Source organism: Artibeus jamaicensis, unplaced genomic scaffold (genome assembly GCF_021234435.1).
Source record: "Artibeus jamaicensis isolate MK-2021 breed Jamaican fruit bat unplaced genomic scaffold, CSHL_Jam_final scaffold_537, whole genome shotgun sequence".
Taxonomy (NCBI): Eukaryota; Metazoa; Chordata; class Mammalia; order Chiroptera; family Phyllostomidae; genus Artibeus; species Artibeus jamaicensis.
In genome coordinates this window covers 19,936,021-19,959,946 of record NW_026522047.1, presented here as the reverse complement: position 1 = coordinate 19,959,946, position 23,926 = coordinate 19,936,021, and the positions used below count along the sequence as shown (strand labels likewise).

The 23,926-nt window shown below is 47.6% G+C and overlaps 1 protein-coding gene across 6 annotated transcripts in view; it reads right to left on the bottom strand.

Moving 5' to 3' along the window:
• DCLK2 (doublecortin like kinase 2) overlaps positions 1-23,926 on the bottom strand; it is a 137,935-nt gene that overhangs the window by 15,005 nt on the left and 99,004 nt on the right. For 4 of the 6 annotated variants that reach the window (XR_008390246.1, XR_008390245.1, XR_008390243.1 and 1 more), the window contains 7 exons: positions 22,470-22,545; positions 21,547-21,655; positions 19,675-19,732; positions 12,058-12,177; positions 11,691-11,837; positions 5,496-5,629; positions 5,027-5,104 (listed from right to left, as the gene is read on the bottom strand). Coding sequence is in view for 2 of the 6 variants with exons in the window: in XM_053658214.1 (XP_053514189.1) it covers positions 5,027-5,104; positions 5,496-5,629; positions 11,691-11,837; positions 12,058-12,177; positions 19,675-19,732; positions 21,547-21,655; positions 22,470-22,545 (722 nt within the window). In the remaining 4 variants the exon portion in view is untranslated. The other 2 variants (XR_008390244.1, XM_053658215.1) reach the window with 2 other exon arrangements.

Here is a 23,926-nt window from a genome sequence, read left to right as displayed (position 1 = left end):
TGCTGGGAAAAACTCAGCACGTTGGACACCCCCGGCCCCCGGAAACCTGCATCGGCACAGCCACAGGGCCCCTCATCACCTGGTGGCTCGCCGATGGCCAGGGTGAAAACCCATCATTACAAAAGCCCTGGCAGAAAACTCAGGAGGGACTGATGGAGTCGAGGTCAAAGTCCAAGAGTGGAAGTCCAGTCTCACCTGGCAATGGTACATCATTTCTGCTGGACCTCCCAACTCGACCCCCCAACCCATTGCTCAGGGCACTCACAGGGGGAGGGGGCAGCCTTCTGGGTGGCAGGTCCAGCAGAACCTGGAGCCTGGTCATGCTACCAGCCCTCTCAGGGCAGAAAAGGACAAGTGTGGTGCCCTTAGAAACGGTTGTTAGGACAGTGCCTAGAGACAAATTCAGGCCGTGTGATGATGTGTCTGCTTCATTCTCCTTCTATGAGAGCGGGGAGTTCAAGAGATGTGTGCCTGCCCATGACACTCCCCAAGCCCAGCTGAATCTGCAGCCGCTGGTCCGTGGAGTCTGCAGCCACGAGCACGTGAGAGGCAGAGGCCAGGAAACCAGGCAGGCAAGAGGCCCCCTGGCCCCATGCTCCTGAAAACTGGTTTTCTTTAAGTGCATACACATGATTTCTTTCAACCTACTTCCCTCCTGACTGTGCTCAGCTCAATGTCCTTCAAAATGAGTGAAAGACACACCTGAAACACAATGACATTTTACAAAAACCTTCAGACAACCAGGGGACCCCAGAAGACTAACATTAGAAGACAACGAATAAATCACCGATTTCTAGAATTGTTTCTTTTAGCCATCTCTCTTTCTCACTCCACTCATCTCCCTTCTTCTCCCCTGAAATCTCCAATGACTTATATCTGGTTAATACATATGGCTTTTATTTTGTTGATAAACAGCTAAAAAGTTGGAACTGAGTCTACAATATTTGCTTTGGTTCTTGGCGACATGGCCCGAATCAACAGACAAAACCCTGGAACGTCCTGGCACTTGGAATTCACCCGAAGAACCCGTGCTGCGAACTGCGAGTTTCCGGCTCTCTCCCTAGAACAGAAGAAAGCTCGACAATTTATTCTTCTCAGTAGTCACACAAGGAAATCTGATCTGATTGCATCTATGCTAGATTTATGAACACACTTATACTCTATAACCTGGCTGAGACGCTTCAGGGCGCTTTTGTGTCCTAAAACAATGTGGCCCCTGGATCACATGCTGTGAGTCTAAAAACATCCAGTAAGAAAAACCTCGAAAGCCAACAAAAAAAGTTTGCGTTCATTCTTTCTTTTCAGTGGTGAGTCAGATGAGGTAAAAGTACGGCAAGAAAACTGGAACACGTTGGTAAGCTATTTCATAAGTTTTGTCCGAACACTTCATTTATGGGGTATACCTGTGTTTCAGTGAAGTCTCAGTATAGTCACGCAAATGTTACTTTTTTAAAAAAATTATTGAATCTACTGGGGTAACATTGGTTAATACGATTATATGGGTTTCAGGTGTGCTATTCTATTATAGTACATCATCTGTATATTGTGCTGTGTGTGCACCACCCGGAGTCAAGTCTCCTTCCATCACCACTGATGCCCCCTTTCCCTCTGTGATCACCATGCTGCTGTCTGTGTCTGAGGCTTTTGTTTGTTTTTGCTTAATCCCTTCACCTTTTCACCCAGCCCCCAGCCTTCCTCCCCTGACAGCGCTCATCCTGCTCTCTATCTCGGAGTCTTTCTGTTTTGTTCCTTAGTTTATTTTGTCCATTAGACTCCACAGATAAGTGAAATCACATGGTACTTGTCTTCCTCTGACTGCCTTATTTTACTTGGCATAATGCTCTCCAGGTCCGTCCATACTGTTGCAAAGACTAAGATTTCTTTTTACGGCCAAATAGTGTTCTCTGGCATAAATGTACCACAGTGTTTTTACTCACTCATCTACTGACGGGTGCTTGCAGACTGGTGCAGCCACTGTGGAAAGTGGTATGGACTTAAGCTCAACAAATTAAAAATGGAACTGCCTTTTGACTCAGTGATCCCACTTTTGGAAATTTATCCCCCCAAAACACTAACTCAAAAGAATCCCTGCACCCATAGGTTCACTGTCAGTGGCCCCAAAGCAGACTTGCTCAGGCGACAACTAGCGTCCATCCCCCTTAGAAAACCGGTGCCCTTCCTAGTGCCAATGAGTCTGGGGCTGACGAGGCTGAAGGGAGCGACGTGTCAAGCCAAGACCAAAGCCCGAAAAAATAAAAACGAGAGACACTAGCACTAAAGGAGCTGAAGCTATAAATTCCAAGGAACAATTTCGATGAAGAGGCTGCAGGTTAAAATTCTTTGGTTTCGAAACAAAGAAAATGTTTTGAAGTTATCTGTTTGAAGGGACTTTCACGTTAGGTACAAACTTAGGTTAGATAATTTATTTTATTTCATGGTCCTTTATCGTTACTCAAAGTACCATTTCCTAATTTACTCTACATGCAGTGGCCTTAAAAGTGGGTTCCGGGATCTCTCCAGAATGTCCCTGTGCAGTGAAGATGTTTCTGTGACTGGCATTTAACATTACAGGTTCCCTTTCATCACAACCCATGAAAGAGAAAGAGCATTTCTGTGAATGTCGGAAGCGGTAAAACCAGTTTCTAATACAATGTATAAGGGCCGCTGATTTCAGAACGGAGCTTTGCCGCTTTCACAGCTAGACTTTCCTCCAGGTCCCACAAAGAAGCTGCTGTCCACCGGGCATCAATGCACACACTTATTTGTTTAATGGGAGTCTTACTTCCATGTAAAAAGCTAGGTCCAAGGAGAAACTCCCAGGCTGCACTGGCAAGTGAAAACACTAGAGGGAGTTGCGAGCACACATTCCTCTAAAACCGATCCCTGATACCCTTTTCCAACTGGTCTCCACTTGGGCCAACCACCGTGGAGGGGACTTAAGCGGTGACTGGCCCCTAGATCACCAGCTATCAAGCACACCAATGTCTATGCTTGACTAGTTCCCAAAACAGGCCATCACGGAAACCAGCCAGGGCACAGCATGACTGAAAAAAATGGCCATGAGTGATTCCCCTACCTCTGAGTACACGTCCTTAATCTTCTCCCACACCCAGTGCGGGCTTAGCTGTTTGACTTCATTCGGTCCACGGGACATCCATCAACAAACGTAAGGTGAGCAGAGACCAGAAAAGTGCTCGGGTAGAGGAACTTGCCCTCTCTCTAGCTGCTTTTGGGATTCCTGAACCCACTGTCATGGGAAACCCCAGCTAGCCCACTGGAAGCTGAGAGGCACATGGCCCAGGGGTATCTGTCATCCCAGCTGACACTGAGTCAGCTGCCAGGCATGTGAGCGAGGGCACGCTGGACCATCACACCCCCGGCTGGGCCAGCCCAGGTCCAGAGCCCCGCCAACTGACCCACAGATCTGACAGCCCTAACTCTTGGGGCCGTTGATTAGTCAGGAAGTGTCATCTGATATGTGTAATAATCCTACAGCCTGTGTAACCCACTTAGGCAATGACCTTGAAGGACCATGATGTCAATGGCCAGATAGAAAGCTCTCCACCTACAGAAACCCAACCCTGCTACAAGGACAAGGGTCCCCCCACCTGCTGTATCCTCCATGAAACGTCTGTGGTTCCCAGCCCCCAGGAGAACATGCCCTCCGGCTCTGCTCATCTTCCTTCCTCCACGCTCTACTGCACAGACTCCCGCAAGGAGACACTGGCCTCTCGGCGGCCTTCCTGTGTTCACTGCCATGTCGGTAAAAACGTTCGGCTCAACTGAACATCGATCATTTCAAAAAGATAACACCTTCCACTCTTCTGAATGTTTGAAACCTTTCATAATAAGATGTTGGGAGGCGGTGAAATACCTCTGTTTTTCCCCTACTGATGAAACACTACACTGTAAGTACTGTGACCCCAGAGAGTATGCTGATTCACCATTTGGTTCCTGGACCTTAGAATACACAGAAGTAAAGTGAACAAGAGAAGAGACTGCAATGAAAAGGGAGGTAAGGAAAACTCAGAAGAAAATCAAATGTGCATCCCCAGGTAAACCTTGGCTTCCAAGTCATTCGTCATGCATTTGCTCCCAGGAATGAGATGGGACTGACCGAAAGAGGTGCTCTGGGTGAAGCCCATGCTCATGCTGCACCCATGGACTGCTGAGTAACAGCTGTTCTCATGCCCCGTGACACACCCTGCCCCGCTCCGGCCACCTCTGCTCCCACTGGGTGAGGTGCATGCTGACCCTCCGAGACCTGATCTGCTGTTCCCAGGCCTGTGTATGTTGAAGGTGTTGGTAATTCAACTCCGCTACATGTTACATGAATGGGTAAAATAAATTTCAAAGGCTTTCTGTTTGTCATGAGAACTAGGTTGAATGCTTTAGAGTATGAGTTCTTACAAAAAGAAAAAAACTGTTCCCCAGTTAAGTAAGAGAGACAACTATTAAAAGTTGGAAAAAGGTTTTCCTACAAGATCAGCTTGCTTTACAAAGATCTTTAAATCTCACTCCCCTTGAGAATAATGGGTAATGGGAACCGAAGACAGTGGGCGATGGGTGTGTCTCACAGAAGCAGGAGACACTCAAGAGCACCAAACACAAAGCTAAGGCCTTGGCCTCACATCAGAAGCACAGGCAAGGGCCCTGGCCAGGTGGCTCTGTTAGTTAGAGTGTCATCCCAGTACGCCAAGGTCATGGGTTTGATCCCCTGTCAGGGCACATTCAAGAATCAACTAATGAATGTATGAATAAACAACAAATCAATGTCTCTCTTTCAGAGATCTCTCTTTCTCCGTTCCTCTCTAAAATCAATACATCTTTTAAAATTAAATACAAAGTCAAGAGATATACAGTAATAGGTTTTAAATTAGATAAAAAGTGAAAGGCATGTTGATGTAATTTTTAACTGATATTATTACCCAGTTTCTGGTCCTCATTGCCAGGAGTAAAACATCTGCTTCCTAATCAAAGACATAGAGTTTACAGTTCAAATATTGCCCCACAAAGGGCCACTGACCTTCGGAAAGGCGGGAACCCACAGAGGAGTATGTACGTGATCACGCCAGCCGCCCAAACGTCCACCTTCAAGCCATAGCTGGGGAAACACAGTGGGAGGGGCAGAGAGATAACCAGGTGACCCCCAGAACCCTGCACATTTCTGTAGTACCCGCCTTTGTGAGAACAAAAGAGGTCTTTTCAGCATCAGTCTGTTCATTTCATGTAGATGAATGAATTGCCCTTTGGACAAAGGCATCTGTTTTTCTCCCAAACCTGATAACAATCTTGGGGACTACTACTGCCACGGTCCCAAGGCTCTTGCACATAGAAGCACAAATTCAAGTTTCTGAGATCAAAGTTACAGTGCAGGTCAATAGTCCCCCCACCCCCGCCAACCTTCCCCAGAGTCACATGACACACAGCAGTAGGAACAAAGCCAAACTTTCCCCCCCAAAGAGAAAGCACCACCCAACCCACAGGCGCCTTACCCGGTTTCGGCAATGATTTCTGGGGCCACGTAAGTCGGGGTGCCGCAGACGGTGTACAGGGGGCCTTCCACCACCGTGGCCAGCCCAAAGTCGCCCAGCTTCAGAGACTTGGTGCCATCGGGATACTCACACACCTGCAACAGAAGCCAGCCGACCATCAGAGGCTGTTTTTTGCCTCAACAATTCCAACAGGACCCTTGGGATTAGGTAGAAATGGCATGGAGACCTTGACCTATAACTTCAAAAGAAATCTCTCCTTGTGTTAATGTCTTTGTGATTTACCTTTGAGGCTTTCAAAGCTCTAATTTTGCTCTTGAGATATTTTTGCATGATTGTGTGGAATTAAAAAAAAAATGTCTACCTTGGCAAAAAAGCACCTTACCCAGGAGTTCGGTGAACATGTGCCCACGCTCACTCGTCACCAGCCGTGTGGCGGCTGCCCACCCGGGGTGGCGGCAGAGGCCTCTCCGCCTGGAAGCAGGAACTGGCCGGCACCGCAGCCTGGCTGTCACTGCGAGGGACAGACTTGAGCGTCTCAAACACGATGTTTATTAAGTGCCACTGAAGCACCAGGTGTCCTCTACAAGCCTTGCATGTTTCGTTCAGAAAAGTCAACGACGATGATAAACATTACATGAGGGGGAATCTTGGAAGTTTAGACAGAAAATGAACTTGGGTTCCAGACGGCCTGAACCTGAATACCCAAGCACTCCCCTCATTTGTGCATCGTGTGACCTTCAAAAGCTACTCACCCTCTCTGAGCACATTGCCTCGTCTGTGAAATGGGATGAAGGGGGTTCATGTGCTGATAAAACGAGACCAGGCTCGGAGCAGGGCTCCATGAGTGTCCCTTCCCTCCCCTGGAAGGGCTGGCTGCTTGGATCAGACAATCATGATATGGAAAAGGTTTAACGATGTTGGTGAAGGTGTCAATGTTTTTGCTTAAGTCACAGCAGCCTTTCTAGAAAGTACTTCAGTAATGTGTACATTTCTTACTATCACTGGTCCAGTAAAAATACTCGTAAGAACCAACCCCTGGTGTGGCTGGCGTGGCTCAGTGGAGTGAGTGCTGGCCTGCAAACCAAAAGGTCGCTGGTTCAATCCTCAGTCAGGGCACATGCCTGGGTTGCAAGCCAAGTCCCCAGTAGGGGGCATGTGAGAGGCAAGAACACATTGAAAAAAGAAGAAGAAAAAAACCAACCCTCAAGGAATAGAAATGGGCCCAAAGGTTCTGTTCTAAACAAGGCCACTGATTTCAGAATTTATCTGGTTATTTAAAAATGGAAGCAACATAAGTCATGGTACATCTTTGTAATAAACTATTATGTGGTCACTAATAAGCACATTTCAAAAAATATTAGTCATATGGACAACATTCACTATATTACATAAAAAGGAACATTCAAAATTATATATACATTTACATATATACATTTATATATGTATATATATATGTATATATATTACAGTAAAACGTTCAGTCTATTTCTAGGTGTTAACACTGAGGATTACTTTAACTTTCTCCCTCGTACTTCTCAGCAGTTTCCGACGAGCACGCACTCGTTCTGTAATTAGGAACAATGTTATGTATAGGCACATTTTCCTTATGGGGTAAAAGTCTGGAGTCATATCCTACATGGACAGTCCAGGAAGCAATCAGGTGTGTAGGAGAGCACAGTCCAGGTCCAAGGTCTTTCACGTGCCTGTCCGTTCGTCTCTTGGATGTCCATCCTGAAAACACTGGGTTTCAGAGAATGACTGCGGAGACCTAGTCTGCACTCACAGGTCATCTTTGTCCACTTTAAACTTACTTAGTGCGCTTTTCCTTGTATTTTAGCATGAACTGACCAGATTTTCACTTAAATTACTACTTACGCAAGGAGGTGGAAAATTTAGAAGATTATGTTTTTTCAAGATAAGCATGTTAACAGCACCATCCATTAGTCTGGTGCTTACAGAGGGGAGTGATTTATACAGTCATCAATAAAAAGCATCAAGAACCTCAGCCCCCCCCTTTAATGATCCCCAATCTCGTCAGGCATTTAAAACAGGGTGACCCTGAAATACCGCTGTACATGCAGGGTCCTCCTGAGTTTGAGGAGGGCATTCCTCCCTGAACACTCTGATGGCGGCCTCCACGTTCCTGGGCTCACACACACCCAGCTCACCACTGCAGGGCTCCCGGACGCACAGGCGCAGCCCTGAGGACTGGGAGGCTCTCACAGACGTTTATCATTCTGAGTCGGCCCACCACTTGGCAGGACCCCATTCAACCCTACCAGTGATTCAGCCTGAGGCAACAGAAGCCAGGTTCTCAGTCCTGCTGGAGTCTGAGGGTGACTCTCCATCCATTACGTTCAATGTCAACATCAGTGAGACCACGCCGAGGTAGGAAATTACAGTTAGAATTTATGGCGCATTTACCGAAACCCAGACTTTAGAAAGAAATTCCCCAAGTAATTGCAGTGATAAGAACATTATAAACAACATTATAATTCTAAATGTATCATGAGAGTAAAAAAAAAAGTTTTATTCATGACATTGTTATTTTGTTTTGATAACTTTAATATACACTCATTAGGTACATTTTTGAAAAATTGTGTTTATTTTAGACATTCAATTTAGGGATGCCTAGGGGTGTTTAAGGGCTGTTGTCAGACCCTCGGAAGCCCAGAAGTCCCGTTTTTCACGGCCCCTGGAAGGAACACAGACTCAGATGCAGGAGCAGAAATAGAAAGGGGCTGAACAGTCTATAATCGCTGAGTTATGTCTCAGCAAGTGGTGCTTCTTGGCTAAACATCAAAAGCAAAGTGTCGTAAGGGCCAGACAAGCCTGAAATAACAGTATTTTATTTGATTTATCCCTCCCCCATGCCAGACACAGAGGCGAATACGTGAAAGACAATTTGAGTGCATTTCAAATCTTGGCCAGAGAGTCTCTTCCAAGCAGCAAAAGTGTCTGTCTACCCATTGGCCTGCGCACGGCACACACACATCGATGGCTGATGCTGATGCGCAGGCAGATGGTACCACTTTAAGGAAGCGATTTCAAGGAAGAGGGGAAGGGACGCACAGGGGCTCCGGCCTTCTGTTCTGGCAGAGAGACGGTTCTCCCCCGTAACCGACGTTCTCACCGGACTCTACAGATTTCCACATTCTCCCTGGTCGTCCACGGCCACTCCACTGGGCAGTGAGGAAGAGAACTGCTGCCTCCCCTTTCCAGATGAGGAAACTGAGGCACGGAGGACTCCAGCCATGAGTGCCTGGCCCACGCGGCTCCAGCCAACAGCACTGCCGTCCTGGTGCTGGTCTCACGACAGTCGTTTTGAAAGCAGCGGCAGAGCCTGACCAACACACTTGCAATCAGTGAGCTAGAGTGTCCCGCCGTGCACCCTGCAGCCCCGGCACCCGCCACGGGCCGAGGCGTGCTCCGTGAAAAGTTGCTCTCAGAATGCAAGAATAAAAAACGGGAGGCGTGCAGATGCCACCGAGGAAGCGAGCACGGCACACACGCTCTCGAAATAAAACGTCAGCATGGTGATTTAGAAGGACTTCACATGTGAGAAGCCGGCCCTCTTCCCTGCCGTCCCCAGAACTCCTGGAAAGCGGATTTATCACTGGCTCATTGTAGTTTACTGTCACAGGGCACCCACGGCCGTAACTCACTGTGTACACAACCAGCCCTGGGCTCCCTGACATGGTGACCCGCATGCTCCGACCGCAGGGCGTTCAATCACAACACTGCCACCGGAGAAGGGGACGCAAATCAGGTGTCTGAACACTGTGGTGTTCAAAAACTGAACTTGGTTCTAGAGAAAGAAGAGGCTGACGGCCACTGTGTGTTGACTTTCGGTGCCTCGATGGCACTGCCTCACACTCGGCCAGTGCCAGCCTGCTGACTGACTCAGTCGAGAGCCTGCTGCGTGGTCTAGGTAGGTTTTCAGGAGCAGACATGTATTTTCACAGGTGTGGACAGCTGAGGGTGTTTGAAGGCAGACCCGATGGCCCTTCTTTCTATCTCACATACTGGTTTCACCCAGACGTCCCTTTCATCACCTTTGACCTTCTCCTTCCCTTTGGGCAGCACAAGGCAGGGTACAGGTCATGGGGACAGGCGAGCAGGCAGCTAGACCCGGCCACACAGACGAGGGACTCGATTCCAATGTCCTGGCTGCATCCCAGGACACACCACGTTGGAGACCTCACTCCCCATGACAGTGTCTGCCCTCGATGCAGGACAAGGTGGCCGATTCTGGGATTCCGGTGCATTAACAGTTGTGAGTGGGAAGCAGAAGAAATGGGGGTGAGGGTGGCACCAGTGGGCTGGGACGTGCATGGGGTGGTTTACAGGCAAGTCGCTGATGTCTGGGCAGCACCCTCGCGGGGCCCTAACAACCACGGCTGGGGCTGGCCCCACAGTGGCCGATGTCCTCGGGGACCGTGGCTCCTTTATCCTCAGAGGACATCGGTAATGGCAGCCACTGGGGTGAGGGGTCGAGAACGGCTGGGAGAGAACAGAGGGCGGAGGAGCCAGGGCCTGGCGGACCCTGTGAGGTCATCGTGGGTGAGAAGCCTGTTTGGAGGAGAGAACACCACATCCTGACTTCCAACCGCAGGCCCAGTTCACACCTCGTTTTCCATGCCTCCTTCAAGTTCATAACGCTGAATCCATACTACATCTCATTTTACAGAGCAGGGGTATTTATTTCCCTACTAGGAACAGGTAGTGATGAAACACAGCTCCCTCTAAGCAGAACACAGTAAGGAAAAACCTCATATACTCTCAAATGAACGCTCAGAAACCATCAGATGGTATTACTGTAAGAGGAAACCAGATGTGCTGGATGGGCAGAAGTCCCCAGCATGGCCTCAGAGCCTGCCCATCGATGCATATTCCCTTCAATAATGATCTGCCTGGTGCAAGCATGTCACAGGCGGTGAAGACCTGTGCTCAAGTGCCAGCAGCTAGCCGGGGCTGAGGGCGCGTCAGTGGTCAGTCACCAAACATTTACTCCATGTGCACTGTAGCATCACCCGGCACGGCCTGAGGCACTGGGGATCTAAAGATAATGGAGACACAAACCTTGTCCCTAATGATTCAGAGAATGCAGAGTAGGAGACAGACAAGTAGATGACAAATTCAGCAGTCCGTGGCAAGAAACCAGAGGTGGCCATAAGTGACTCTACCCAGGGGTGAGGTTGAAGAAAACACACCTTTTGCTCAGCTGTCTTACAAGATCAAGATCAGTGTGTCTGCCGCATCGCTGGGAAGCAGGACAGAGCAAATAGAGACTAGTATGGACATAAGCAATGACACAGAATGCTGTGGATAAAGTTAAGTAACTACAGGGCACAGGAAACCCGCAGTGGGACTAACATGACACGAAGACTCAGACAGTCCACCTCCCAAACAGTGATGACGCCCCGAAAGGCAGGACCAGATAAGCCAGCTGTCTTGTGTATGTCTGCGGGGTTGGGATGTGGGGTGCACATACAACGCCCCAGTCGGCATCTCTAAAATTCCTCTACAATGCAGACACAAGGATGGGCCCAATCAGCAAGCTCTGTTCAGTTATTGAGGCCCCCAGGAAGGTGTGCTACATGTGGCTTAAAGGCAATTGCCACCTAGCTGGGTGGGTGGGCAGGGATTGGTACCAGAGGAGAGGCTGGAAAGGTAAATTGGGGCCAGATTATACAGCACTTTGAGAGCCATAGTATGAGACTTTCTCCTGTAGAACAATGGGGCAAACAAGACTTGTAAGAAAGAAAAATGGGCATCTCTGGGTCTCACTTTCCGCATCTGTAAACCTGAGATGCAGGCACTAGATGTCCAACGTGATGTCCAGCACTTCAATGAACGTTCATGTGCTGACTCTGCCTCTATTTACTCTTCAGATTACTCTGCCTCAAAATAATTTCCCTGCTTACCTTTCTTCAGACAGTACCATCAACAAAATGTATGTGAAAACACATTTTCTAATGCCTGGTAAACACCAATGGCAGAAATGCAGATCAACTGAAGAAATTCACTGATATGTGGTGGTCGTGGACTTGCATCGGACGGATTTTTGAAATTTAAACTCTGTCAGCCCTCAGGACTGATCTGGACTGTAAAACACAACTGTTTGCACATGACTATGGTCCTTTCAAAGGAGGAGAGGCACGAGCAGGAACAGCAAAAGCTGGGGGGACGTACCAGGAGGTTCTCCGGCTTGATGTCTCTGTGCACGATGCTGAGGCCGTGGAGGTACCTGAGGGCGTTGGCCAGGTTGTGCACCATGGCACTGCCGTCGCGCTCGGTGTACTTGGTTGAAGAGGTGATTGCATCAAAGAGGTCTCCGCCCTACAGGATGCACAAGAACACATCAAAATGTCAACCATGGCCGTCCCCTGAAGTTAGGAAAGAAGGTTCGGCAGCCTAAAGGAGATAAAAAAAACATGCCACTACAATGGATGATTATGAATAAAGTTTCAAGGTGGTAAAACCCTTTTCTGATTAGGTCCTTCAAGACTACAGTTACGTTGTGGGATTTGGCACCAAGGAAATCTCTCCGTCCTCTTACTTTGACCAGTTCCATCACCAGAAAGAGCTCAGTGGCCGTTTCCATCTCCTCAACCAGCATGATGATGTTCGGGTGTTTCACCCGGCGCAGGATGGACACTTCGTTCTCAATCAGGTGCTCCTGCGGAGCAAGCGGGGAGAGAGCTGGATCAGACATCACAGAAGCCTCCATCCAGCCCTGTGTTCAGGGCAACGACACAGTCCACAGACCCGACGCTCGGGGAGGCACCTCCCTGGGTGCAGAGACTAACCAAACCCCGGCCTCGTTGGTTTCCGTGGGGACAGGACAAGTCAGCGTGCCATCTCATTGTCACTCACAAAGAGAAACAAGCACCCTTCAAAGCATCGCTCTGAAGGGCTCAGTGGTTCTGCCCTGGCACATAACAACAGGCTGCCTTCTGGCCTCTTCATTACTTCCCGCACCTTAAGAGGTCCGAGCTACGAGCACTTCGGCACACTGAGCTGCGCTGTGTGATGCTGCTCGGAGCCATGCTTTGACTTCGGGGTAGTCCAGAAACAAGACCAGGCACACACGGAAACTTGGCATGCCCTTGGCATAAGAGTTGCCCAACTCTTAAATGTGTTTGTTGTTTTTAAACCAGTACTAATATGAATTTGAAATTTACATTGAAATTCCTGAAAACCAAAAACCAACTTTCTTTCTCTGTGACTAGCGATGAAATCAGTCCCTAGAGGATGTATGTCACCACCTTGTACTCCAGAAACCAGGAAACACACAGTGCTGTGAGGACCACAGTCGCACAGTCTCATCTTCTCCTCCGAAAATACCCGCTGCCTGCCAGCCCCGGTGAGCCGTGCAGGTGGCATCAGCACTGCAGCCAAACGCTCACTCGCAGCACGAAGCGGTTACTCTCAAATCGTCAACCACAGCTCACGAACCTCCATCGCATCATTTTACCCTGAGACACGAAAAGTGTCTCTCGATATTGTCACATGTGCCAACCCTCATCAACTGTAATAATAAATTATTTTGAATGTAGGGTATCCTCTGTAAGATTAGCTAATTGCCATCTGACACATTCCAGATATTCAAATATATGTCTTATATAAAACTGACCTTATGAGAGTCCTCATTTGCTACCTGAATCACACATATGCACATACCAGTGTGTGTGTGTGTGTGTGTGTGTGTGTGTGTGTGTGTGTGTGTCCCTTATGCTTTCCCTTTGCCTTTGCGATCCTGAATTTCAGAACTAAGTGTAATGTTCTGCTGCAGGGGGGACTTCATTATCTCTAGTTCAAGACACTTTTTTATGGTTCTTCTCTTGTTGTCATGCATGCTTGCGTACATGTATTTTTACTGTAAGCCATCGCAAATGCTCTTTGATGATGGCTGGCAGTACAAGCAATGACAGTAAGTTACACGCAGAGAAACTCCGTTGCAAGTGCCTGCACAGGGTGGGCTGTTTCCTGAGCACTGAACGCACTGTGCTTGTCCCAGTCGTCACTCAATGAATGATGGCAGACGACAGTGCCAATGCTAGTCAGAGGCAGGGGAGAGAAAAGAACCAGCACCGACTGGGAATCCAGTCACTCTTTGGTCCACTGCTGCGCAGGGGCTCCTGTAACGTCCTCATGCTCCATCCTCAGAACTGTCCTTTGAGGCAGAATGCAAACCTAAGGTTCACAGCATCCAAGCCCACTTTTCTTTGTGCTGCCCAGTATCCCCTTTCCAAGGGGACTGCTTTGGTAAAAGTCAGCTGGAGTTCCTCCAAATGAAAATGATAGCTGCAAAGCTGAACCTATTTTAAATTCTTTGAAAAGAAAAGGAACTAGAGGCTGTATCATGAGGAGCTGGGCGGTGAGGCAGAGCCACACCAGTCTTCATGCAGGAAAGACAATCTGTCCCTTAATGAGCAGGGCTGGGAAGTCTTTGCCCAGCTTAGGACTCAGCAAAGGCTTCAAAATCCCCTGGAAAAAAACGGTGTTTCTCAGAACCAAACACACCTCATCTGGGAGGCTGGGGACAGGGCCGCCCCGTCTCTGGTCTCTTTGAGTCACAGAGCAGCAGCCTCACAAGCAGCAAACAGCCCCCTGGGGCCTCCCTAGGGACACAGCTGTCCAGTCGTCCCCTCGTGGTCACAGGGACAAAGGCCCCACAAACACTCCACGCTTGCACACTTATTTCAAAGCCTCTGTAACATGGGCGGGTGCCCGGCAAAGCCGTTAATCACACCGAAGAGCAGTTAGCTGGACTTGTGTGGACATGGAAAGGCAAGCCACTGAACTTATTTCACTCCCCAAGAAGCCAAGGTGACAGCAGTCACTCCCACTGTGCCAAAAGAGGCACTTTTTAACGTAGATGGACTTATCACTTCAGTTCTCCCACCCGCTCTCCCCAAGTTGGAAGTCTCTAAATCTACCTGTTCGTAATGCTAACGCAGAGTGACTGTTGGTAAAATATCCTTATCACTGGCACCCAGGAACTCCCTCAGACTGGACTTAGAATAGGTCTGCCACCTGAGGAGGTTACACCTCCCCAAAGGTGTCCTTTCCAATAGAAGGCACAGCAGGAAGTCCTCTGGGACGCAGAATGGAACTTTCCTGAGGACTCGGGGCATCGCACACAGATAGGCAGTGTCTCCTCCTTCACTGTTCACCATCTCAGCTCACTGAGTCCCACTCCACCACACCTGGCACTCTGAGCACACAGCACCTGTTGCTGTTGGGCTGCGCGGAAGCCAGCTGTTGGCCCTTGTCCCCACCCTGTGACTATGCCTGTCCAATTGTCCATGAAGGAACTAATCACCATCACACGCAAAACAAAAGCCATGCCTGAAAATCTTTACAAACGTTATCTTCCTGATTCTTAGGGACCTTTATGTAATCTGAGCTTCTAATGCATAAAAATACTCTCTAGATTAGATTTTTCCAGGAGAATATTTCTAAATACAACGTAAACATCACTTTCTTTGTGAACTGCACTGAACTTACATTATCTGAGCATCTACCATGATTTATGTTAAGTGATTCAGGGTTTTGACTCCAAACAATTTACATATGAATCACCGGATGGCTCTGTTCCAGGGTTATGCGGGAGAGTGAGTGACAAAGAAAACTGCTAACTTGGCAAAGGATACCCCCTTATCTTTAGCCAGGGTGCTTTTTATCCTACAAAAAAGACAGAGATAGACAAAAGGAGGAGGAGCAAAGGGGAAGAAGGGAGGGAGGGAGGGAGGAAGGGAGGGAGATTAGGGAATAAACAACTCTCCCAAACCAAACTAACCATCTTGTCTGCACGCTTCCCAGCCCCATAAACCAGCCCTGTCCTCCCGTGCGGGTCTCCCTGCGTGAACCTGGCTGCCCAGAGCAGACAGGAACCCCCCCTGACCCGCCCGCCCTCATCCTCCAGGGCAGCCCATCCATCACCCATCCCTGCCCAGTCTACCTTCTCAACAGCTTCTGAATCCATCCACTCATTCCTCTCCGCAGTGCAACCTCTCACCCAGACCTCTAGGTATCTGCACAGGTAGTTTCTCTGTCTGGGACGTTCCTTCCCCACTTCTTGGTGAATTCCTGTTCATTCCTCAGGACCGATCAGATCTCGCCTTCTCTAAACAGCCTCCCCTGCTCAACCCTGGCTGGGTTAGGTGCGCCTCTTATTTGCTCCCACTGCCCTCCATGCTTGTCCATCCCAGCTCTCATTCGGCTGTCCTGGAGATTTGTGTTTACCTTGCCCTCCAGTCACTAGAACAGGGAGCCCTGGAGTGCCTGAGTGGATGAGTCAACACATGCGCACCGCTCTTGACCATCACTGGCTTGACAGCCAATATCTCCATGGTATCTCTATTGCTCACTGCACCTTGCTGAGGATAACACAGTCAGATAAAACGTGGGAAGCACAGTGTGGCATGTCTGGCAGAGATATGCTGGAGATCGAATAATGGCTACCAAATAGATCGGGTCTTTGGAACTTGTAAATATTGTCCTACTTGGGGGGAAAGGTCTTACCCCTGTGAACAAAGATGCTGCAGAGAAAACTCTGGGTATCAGGTGCCATCACCACTGTCCCTCTGAGATGAGAGGCAGGGAGATTTCCCCACTGAAGACAAAGTGACATGAAGATGGAGCAGAGGTGAAGGGATGTGTCCAGAAGCCAAGGACCACCATCTGCCCCCAGAAGCTGTCTAGTTAGAAGCAAGGACCCGGCACTTGCGGAGCCTCCAGAGGGAGCGCGGATCTCAAGCTTCTGGCCTCCAGAACTGTGAGGGGTAAGTTTCTGCTGAAGTCAGCCACCAAGGTTGTGCTAACTTGCTCCAACACCCTTAGGAAACTACTACAACGTTCATTCGCATTTACGTCCTGTCTGGGCTCCTACCAGAAGGATAATGAATGTCACGCTGTGGGAAGAGCGGGAAGGACCACTTCTAAGCTCTGTGACGGAAAGCTCAGAGCTTCGGACACTGTGTGAATCAACGAATATCCATGTAGAAGGAATATTATTCATAATATTAGACGTGGAAGAATTCTTGAATTTACAAACACCGCAGCCTTCTCAACGGCCCCCGTAAACCTGGCCCCAAGGCAAAGCTTGCAATCACCTCCTGCTCAGAAGACCCCATGTGTGCTCTGTGCTCTGGGCATGTCCTCTGGCTGGCACACTGTCCTCTCGATGCTTCCTGTGGGAACCCGGCTGCCCACTGAAGTCCAGCAAAAGGCTTCTTGTTCTGCGGCGTCGTCATGGATCGGCTGCTTCTCTCTCACATGCTTCTCCCCAGACCTCATAACACTCTTTGCATCTTGCACACATATCAGATTTTAGGTAAATGAGTAAAATTATCTAATAATATTCATGTGTATTACAGAGAAGCAAAGAGAAGATCAGAGAGCTTAAGAACTTTTTCCCCCAGGTTGTTATTACAGGAGCAAATGAATAAATTTAACTGCGTGGTGGATTGGCCAAGGTATATGCTGAGTAACAACCACCTAGCCCGAAACTCCAATCCCTGCTCGGCCTCTGTGTGACTCGTGGGAAGCTATAGAACTGAACCTGTTTCTGTGAAATGGGTACATCTGTTTTGCAAGTCATTGAAAGTGATGTACAGAGTCCCTATGTGTCTAAGCCTGGAGAGATTATGGTTTAACAGAGGGTGGATATTATTTCCGGCATTATTAATTTTCTGTGCACAACCCATGAAGTAGATGTGACCAGCTGTACCCAGAATAGCAGCTGAATGCCTCCCTCTAAATTTTATTTTAAAAAAACAAATTCCCTACTCGTTTTTCTAGAAATAAAATCTAATGGGAAAATCAACTTATTTGCAACAAATCGAGTTTTGCGATTACAATTTATAGTGTCAGTGTGGAAACACGTGTTCCAACATTGTGAGGACAGACGTGAGTACAGGACCACAATTTATAGGAACAGAATGACACCCAGTGACAGGAAGACAAGACCCGGGGCGGAAACCTCTCCCTTTGCCTCAGCACTTAGTGCGCTGGAGACTGCTTTGTCTGCATAGAAAGATTTTTTCCAATGACTAAAACAGCTGCTTAAATTTTAACCAGGTAAACAATACCTTTACCACAGCAATTTGTTTACTTTTTTGAAAAAAATAATACAATTGCTTAGAATGTGGGCTCCGAATAGGACACATTCTGCTTCAGCCACACACACCGGACACAGAGTACCACTTCCTCACACCTGGGGGAAGGCTGGAGCTGAAAAATTCACCGTTACTGTGAGAGCAGCAAGTAAAAGCACGCAGAACTAAAGTTCAGAAAAACCTCGGTTATTCGAGGAAAAGCGGGTGCTCTATGCAGCTTCGACAGTGGTCGCAGTGCGGGAAACAAAACCTGTGACAAAACCTACGACAAAGTCCAAAATTTGCCTCTTGGACTTTCCATTCTGGGGTTCTGAGGAGATTTTTCTAAAACTTTCCCACAAAACTTTAAGTTTTCTGTTAAAAATAAACAAATTTGTAGATGTCTGATGAAGACTAGTTTAGGAGTGCCGTGAATATAACATCGCTACTATCACATAAAACCCTCCTAATTACAAATTCTCAATTCTTCAGGCATATTGATACCATTAACCGGTCATGTGTTACATTCTTACTATTTCTGGTACTTTTCTACCTGTTTTCCATGCCTTAGTCCAATCAGTCCCCACAATGATCTTGTCTAATGTACTATTAATAGCCACGTTTTTGGAAGAGAAACAGAGGGACAGAGGTGTTAAATAACTTTTCCGCAGTCACATGGTAAAAAAAGGCAGGGCAAAGATTAAACTTTATACAACGCAGCTCTGGAACAGCATCAGTCAACAGAATTATAACTATGGCTCACGCATTCACTCTAAATTTACTAAAAATTGAAAACATATAAAGCAAGTAAGATTAATATTATTTAACCGAGTATGTAAAAATGTTATCATTTCAACCTGCAATCGAACACAAAAAATACTGAGATATCTTACATTCTTTTTTAGTACCAAGTCTCCAAATCTGCTACGTATTCCTACACTTGGAGTAGATTCTGTTTCAGAACAGCCACCCCGCAAGAATTTAGCGGCCACATGTGGCTGGTGGCCCCAGCACTGGGTGCCGGGGCGAGCTCTGCAGCCTGGTCTGCGAACTGCTAGGCTACTAGAGTCTGACAAGGTCTCGGTCGCCACTGGTACAGAAGACAGATGCATCTTTTCGAACCCAGGTAAAACATCTGGATGGTTTGACTTTAGGTGGTGGGTACACAGTGCAACGTACAGATGAGGTATCATAGACATGTACACTTGGAAACCTGTATGATCTTATTAACCAATGGCACCCCAAAAAAAATTTAATAAAAATGACTTAAAAAATATCAGCACCCTAACAGCATGACCAGCTCCAGCTTGAGCGTGGGAGAGAAGAAAAAATTCATCTGGTTGTAGAGACAAATGTTCCTAGTGTTTCTGCACAGCTTTTGTTACAAACTATCTTTTCAAGAATGTCTGTATAATAAACACCCCTGGGACCTAGACAGGGTCTCCCTCAGGGGCAGAGGGCGGATTTGTTCCCTGGCCATGACAGCAAAGGGAATGTTCTCCTCTGGGACAAGGGTTGGTTAGGTTTCCTGGCTGCCCTCGTAAGACTGGGGGTTTCCTAAGCGCGGGGAGCCCCTGCTGGGACACAGACCCAGCTGTGTGCACACACCCAGCTGGGCCCCTCTGTAACACTCCCGGTGGGGAGCCAGTGCAAACACGGCACCCGGGCCACCTCTGTGCCACAGGTAATCACGGTTTTTTCCTCTGGGCCAGCAGCTGCACAGCAGGAAGGCTACCCCATTAGGCTGAAGGTAGGGTGAGGCCTCGGACCCCTCACAGCTCTTGCCATCTTCTGTGTGTTGCTGCGTTTTATTTCGAAGCACGTACCTCCCAGAGAAAAGAATTTATATTTTTTGATAGTGAAAACCAAGGTCAAATCAATGTACTGTTCAGGATTAAGGTTTCTGATAAATGGCGAGGGGTGCAGGGTGTGGTGGGAAGCTTTGCAGTGTCCCTCTGTGATCCGAGGGCGCTCCTGCTACGGCCTCGTCACCTGAACCCCTACTAAACCCCTTCAGCATGACAAACATCTCACGAGGTTCTGCAGGTCCTTTCACAGAGCAGATACCATACCTTTCCGCAGCATTTCGCTTTGTCTATGATCTTCAGGGCAAACTCCTTCCCAGTGGACCTATGGAACGCCCAGAGGAAGGCCATTAAAGACAGGAGTCAAAGGCAGCGGCGTCACCCCGATTCCCTCTCCAGCACAGAGGACCCAGGGAAGGAGGACCGGCCCCCTCCTCGACCGCACGTCCGAGAACGGGCTGAGTGGCGTCAGGGAGAAAGGTGCCCCCCCCAAAGGAAAAGAAATCCAAAGCCACACCATTCATCTCCTTTTATAAATATTAGTAATTATAATATTATTAAGTAACTTACATATTAAAGGTACTTAAACTCTGTTGCGTCAGACACAGACAAAAAACTGTTTCCCACACTTAAATCCCCAAAGAGTTCTCTCGGGAGGCAGAATAAAGTCAGGGAAGAGGAATCAACATTACTGAAAACTTCCCACTATTGGTAGATATTCACATTAATCTATTAGGTCCTAACTAGTGTATCACACAAAACTCAAAAGTCACGGGACTTTCAGTGTCTGTTTCTGAAGCCAAACCCCATCTGCTGCGGTCGTAGCTGGACCCTTCAAAGCCTGATTCTGGTACTAAAGAGATCAATGTCTCAGGCATGAGCGTCTCGATGTTGTTACTTAACATTTAATCACCTTTAGCATATTGTAATCTGAATGTGCCAAAAATTATCTGAGTACAGGAAACAGTTCAGCACAGAACACTGCAGTGCGCTTGGACTACGTTAGCTCTCTCAAGTTCAGCTGCTTCTGCCGGGCGGTCATGGTACACACGGAGGAGGCCGCCTTGGAAGCGTAACTTGTATTTAAATTGCTTCCCCGTAACATAAACCAAACCCTGCCTCAGACTTCTAACGAGTCTTTAGAAGTCATAATGCAGATGCTTACTTTGTTACTTGGGTAGTAGTCTGCATAGCAGAGCAAAGTCTATAGAAGGCTTGGAGCAGCGGTGCCCAGCCTTTTCAGCACCAGGGACCGGTTCCGTGGAAGACAACTTTTCCACGGCAGGGTGCGGGGAGGATGGAGGGACGGGCAGGAGGCGGAGCTCAGGCAGTAATGCAAGCGAAGTGCCCGCTGGCCTCCGCTGCCGCTCGCCTCCTGCTGCCTGGCCCAGGCCCTAAGAGGCGGGAACTGGCCTAGAGGACAGGCAGCGACTTTGTGCACCAATACAAGGGACCATAAGGCCTCACTGCAGATGTAGCAGAAGGGGAAAACTAGTAGTTACTAGAGTTTCCTTGTGGAAACTCTCCCACAACATTAAAAAAATGACCACTTAGATCAGGTAGGAAAGCAGCATAGGAACACAAAGACTTTATTTCAGAGTCTTTTCCAGATTTAATACTGTTTATAAAAGGCCTGAAATTTAACAGAATGGATTTCTGACCACTGAGAATTTAGGACCTTAACGTAAAGCTGGACAAAACATAGATGTAATTTTAAGATAGGCAACAGTTTAAGATACTGTTCTTAAATGTAGTCAGAGCTCCCATATCCAGAACTACTGAGACATGCCATTAAGTATCAACGAGAAGGTTATTTGGGGATTAAATGAGTTAATACACTGAGAACAGTGTCTGGTACAGATAAATGAAATAGGATATTTTTTAAAAGATAAACCTTATTTCCCATTTTTCTCTGGCTTATGGAAGAGATCTGATAAATTGCTCAGCCCAAACACAAAGCAGGTCCACACTCTGTTTGCACACACACGGTTTCCCTGTCACACTGCCTGTACACAGGCAAAGTAGGTGGTCCCAAGGGGAGGCTGTCTCAGAAGGCTTTTTGTTCATTCGGGGGAAAGTACGCTCCGAGGAGAAATGCACATGCAGGTGGGAACATGATCCCCTTCACTGTCCACTCACCTGTCTACACACTCTTTGACGACTGCAAAATTGCCATCACCAATAACCTTTCCGATTTTATATTTCTCAAGAAGTGTCGAGGATTCAGAGCACCTGTTTCCATTCACTCCTACAAAAAAAAAAAGGATAAATGCACACTCAAAAGAACACATCAACATTTCATCTCGATTCCTACATGCTTGTCAAATAACAAGTTGCAATGCATTTATTTCTAAATCTATACTAAAACCAAGGAAGGTCTCTGAGCGTATTGTCTGCTAGAATAGCCGAATCATCGATTTTCTCTTGAATTTACTGGTTAGAGTCAGAAACCAACATAATCAATAAACATTGACAAATCCCTGAATTACCACCTAAAGTAAGTGATTAACTTTGGGTAAAAAAAGAATTCTAAATAAAACTTTAAACTTTTTTTGGTCAAAGTTGAGAAGGAAGAAGGGTATGATATTGGGATTTAATCTTAGAAAATTTTCTCAAGATTCCTCCCTCCAGATTTTCCAGTAAAGAAAATGCTAGCTAGCAAGGGCACCTCGTTAAAACTAATTCCTCACTCAAAGTCTTCCCAGACTGGTGGTGGGGGGGGTGAGGACAGGAGGAGGAAGCAGTCAAGAACAACTACTTTTCACCATGTATTGCAGTACATTGCAGACGGCATAGAGAGAAACACTTCTGTTAACTCGTTGAGAGAAGGGAGAGGCTGCATTCAGGAATTGGGAGCAAATTGCCACGAAGGGAAAATAAAGGAAGCTCAAGTCTGCACTTTGAAATTGGAACAGCTTAATTAACACCCCACTAGGGCTCAACTGGTGCCATGACCACATTCCTGTTCAGGAAGATAATTTAGCACAAGTGGATCTGCGGTGGCTTCCCACATCCACCGGGTTGACCTCCTATACAAAAGTAACCCTCAGATAGAGCACTACCTTCAGGACTCATGCAGCGATCAAGTTCTGGTCCACCATTTATGTTGGAAGAAGATCTGCCGTGTGCAGAAATCTGCTGAAAGAGGACAGTGACCATTACTTACCAGGAAAACTTTACAAGCCTTATCTAGCAAATCCTTAAGATAAAAGAAAGTGTTTACAGAATGCAAAAACACAATGATACAGAAATAGAGGAAGCATTGCCTTTCTCCCCACCCCTCCTGTCTCCCTATATACACCACATTGGTACATTTCTTCCTTGGATACAATGTTTTCTATTAGGATTAGGTATCAGGAAAATTGACAGTGTTCCACTCGCTCTGATACTGTTACTTTTAACTTCAGTGAAATAAAGTAAAGGAGACTTGTGTGGCATCTAAGCTCTGTAGGTCCTTAGGAGTGACAATATAAGGTTTAGAATGATAGACTGTTCCAAGAAAATCAGCAATGCATGTGCCGGTGTCATGGCCACCCCTGAGGCTGACCGTAGGGAGTCCCTGCCAAGGGCGAACCCTGCTCAGAACTCCTGCCCCGCACTCCTGACTGCAGCGTCTTCCGCACCCTCCCGTGAATTCAGGATCCAACATGGAGCCCTGGCTCAACCCGCTTCTTTACTGACTCTAACGTGGTAGGAACCCCTCTCCAGCACGGCAGGGATTTTCATTACTAGGAACTACAGGGATATAAAAGATAAAACTAAAAGGTAGGTTCCAACTTAACAGAAAGCTGAAGCCCCCATTCCAACCAGAAATATCCCTAGCTTTCTGGTAAACTAAAAAACTCACACTGTGACTATTATTCATATTGAGTTTATTATTCTGTAGGCTTATGGATTTTTTTCTGAATCCCGTAGGGCTATTAGGTTTTTGAACTCACATTGTTTATATTATTATTATTATTAAAATATTTTATTTATTTATCTTTAGAGGGGAAGGGGAGGAGACAGGGAGAGAAACATCAGTGTATGGTTGCCTCTCATGTGTCCACTGCTGGGAACTGGCCTGCAACCCAGGCATGTGCCCTGACTGGGAATCAAACCATGATCCTTTGGTTCGCAGGCCCGCGCTCAATCCACTGAGCTACACCAGCCAGGGCACATTGTGCTTTTGGATCTTTAATTTTCTCTCCTCCTCCTCTTTCTCACACACACACACACACACACACACACACACACACACACACACACACACTCTCCTTTCAGGATCTTACAAGGTCAAAGGACCCACCACATCTCCAGATCTTCAGAAGCATCTTCAGCATCTTTGGGGCTGGGAAGCTTCCACACTCCACTGCACAAACTCTCCTGGCAGCGTCTGCCCCGCACGGCCGTGCCCTCCTCCTCCTCACTGCATCCCCCACACGCGGCACCGTGTCTGGTACACACGGCACTTAACTCGTACTTGCTACACAGAAGAGTAAATGACCCAGTGTTCCCACCAGTCGGAGCCACCGGGTCC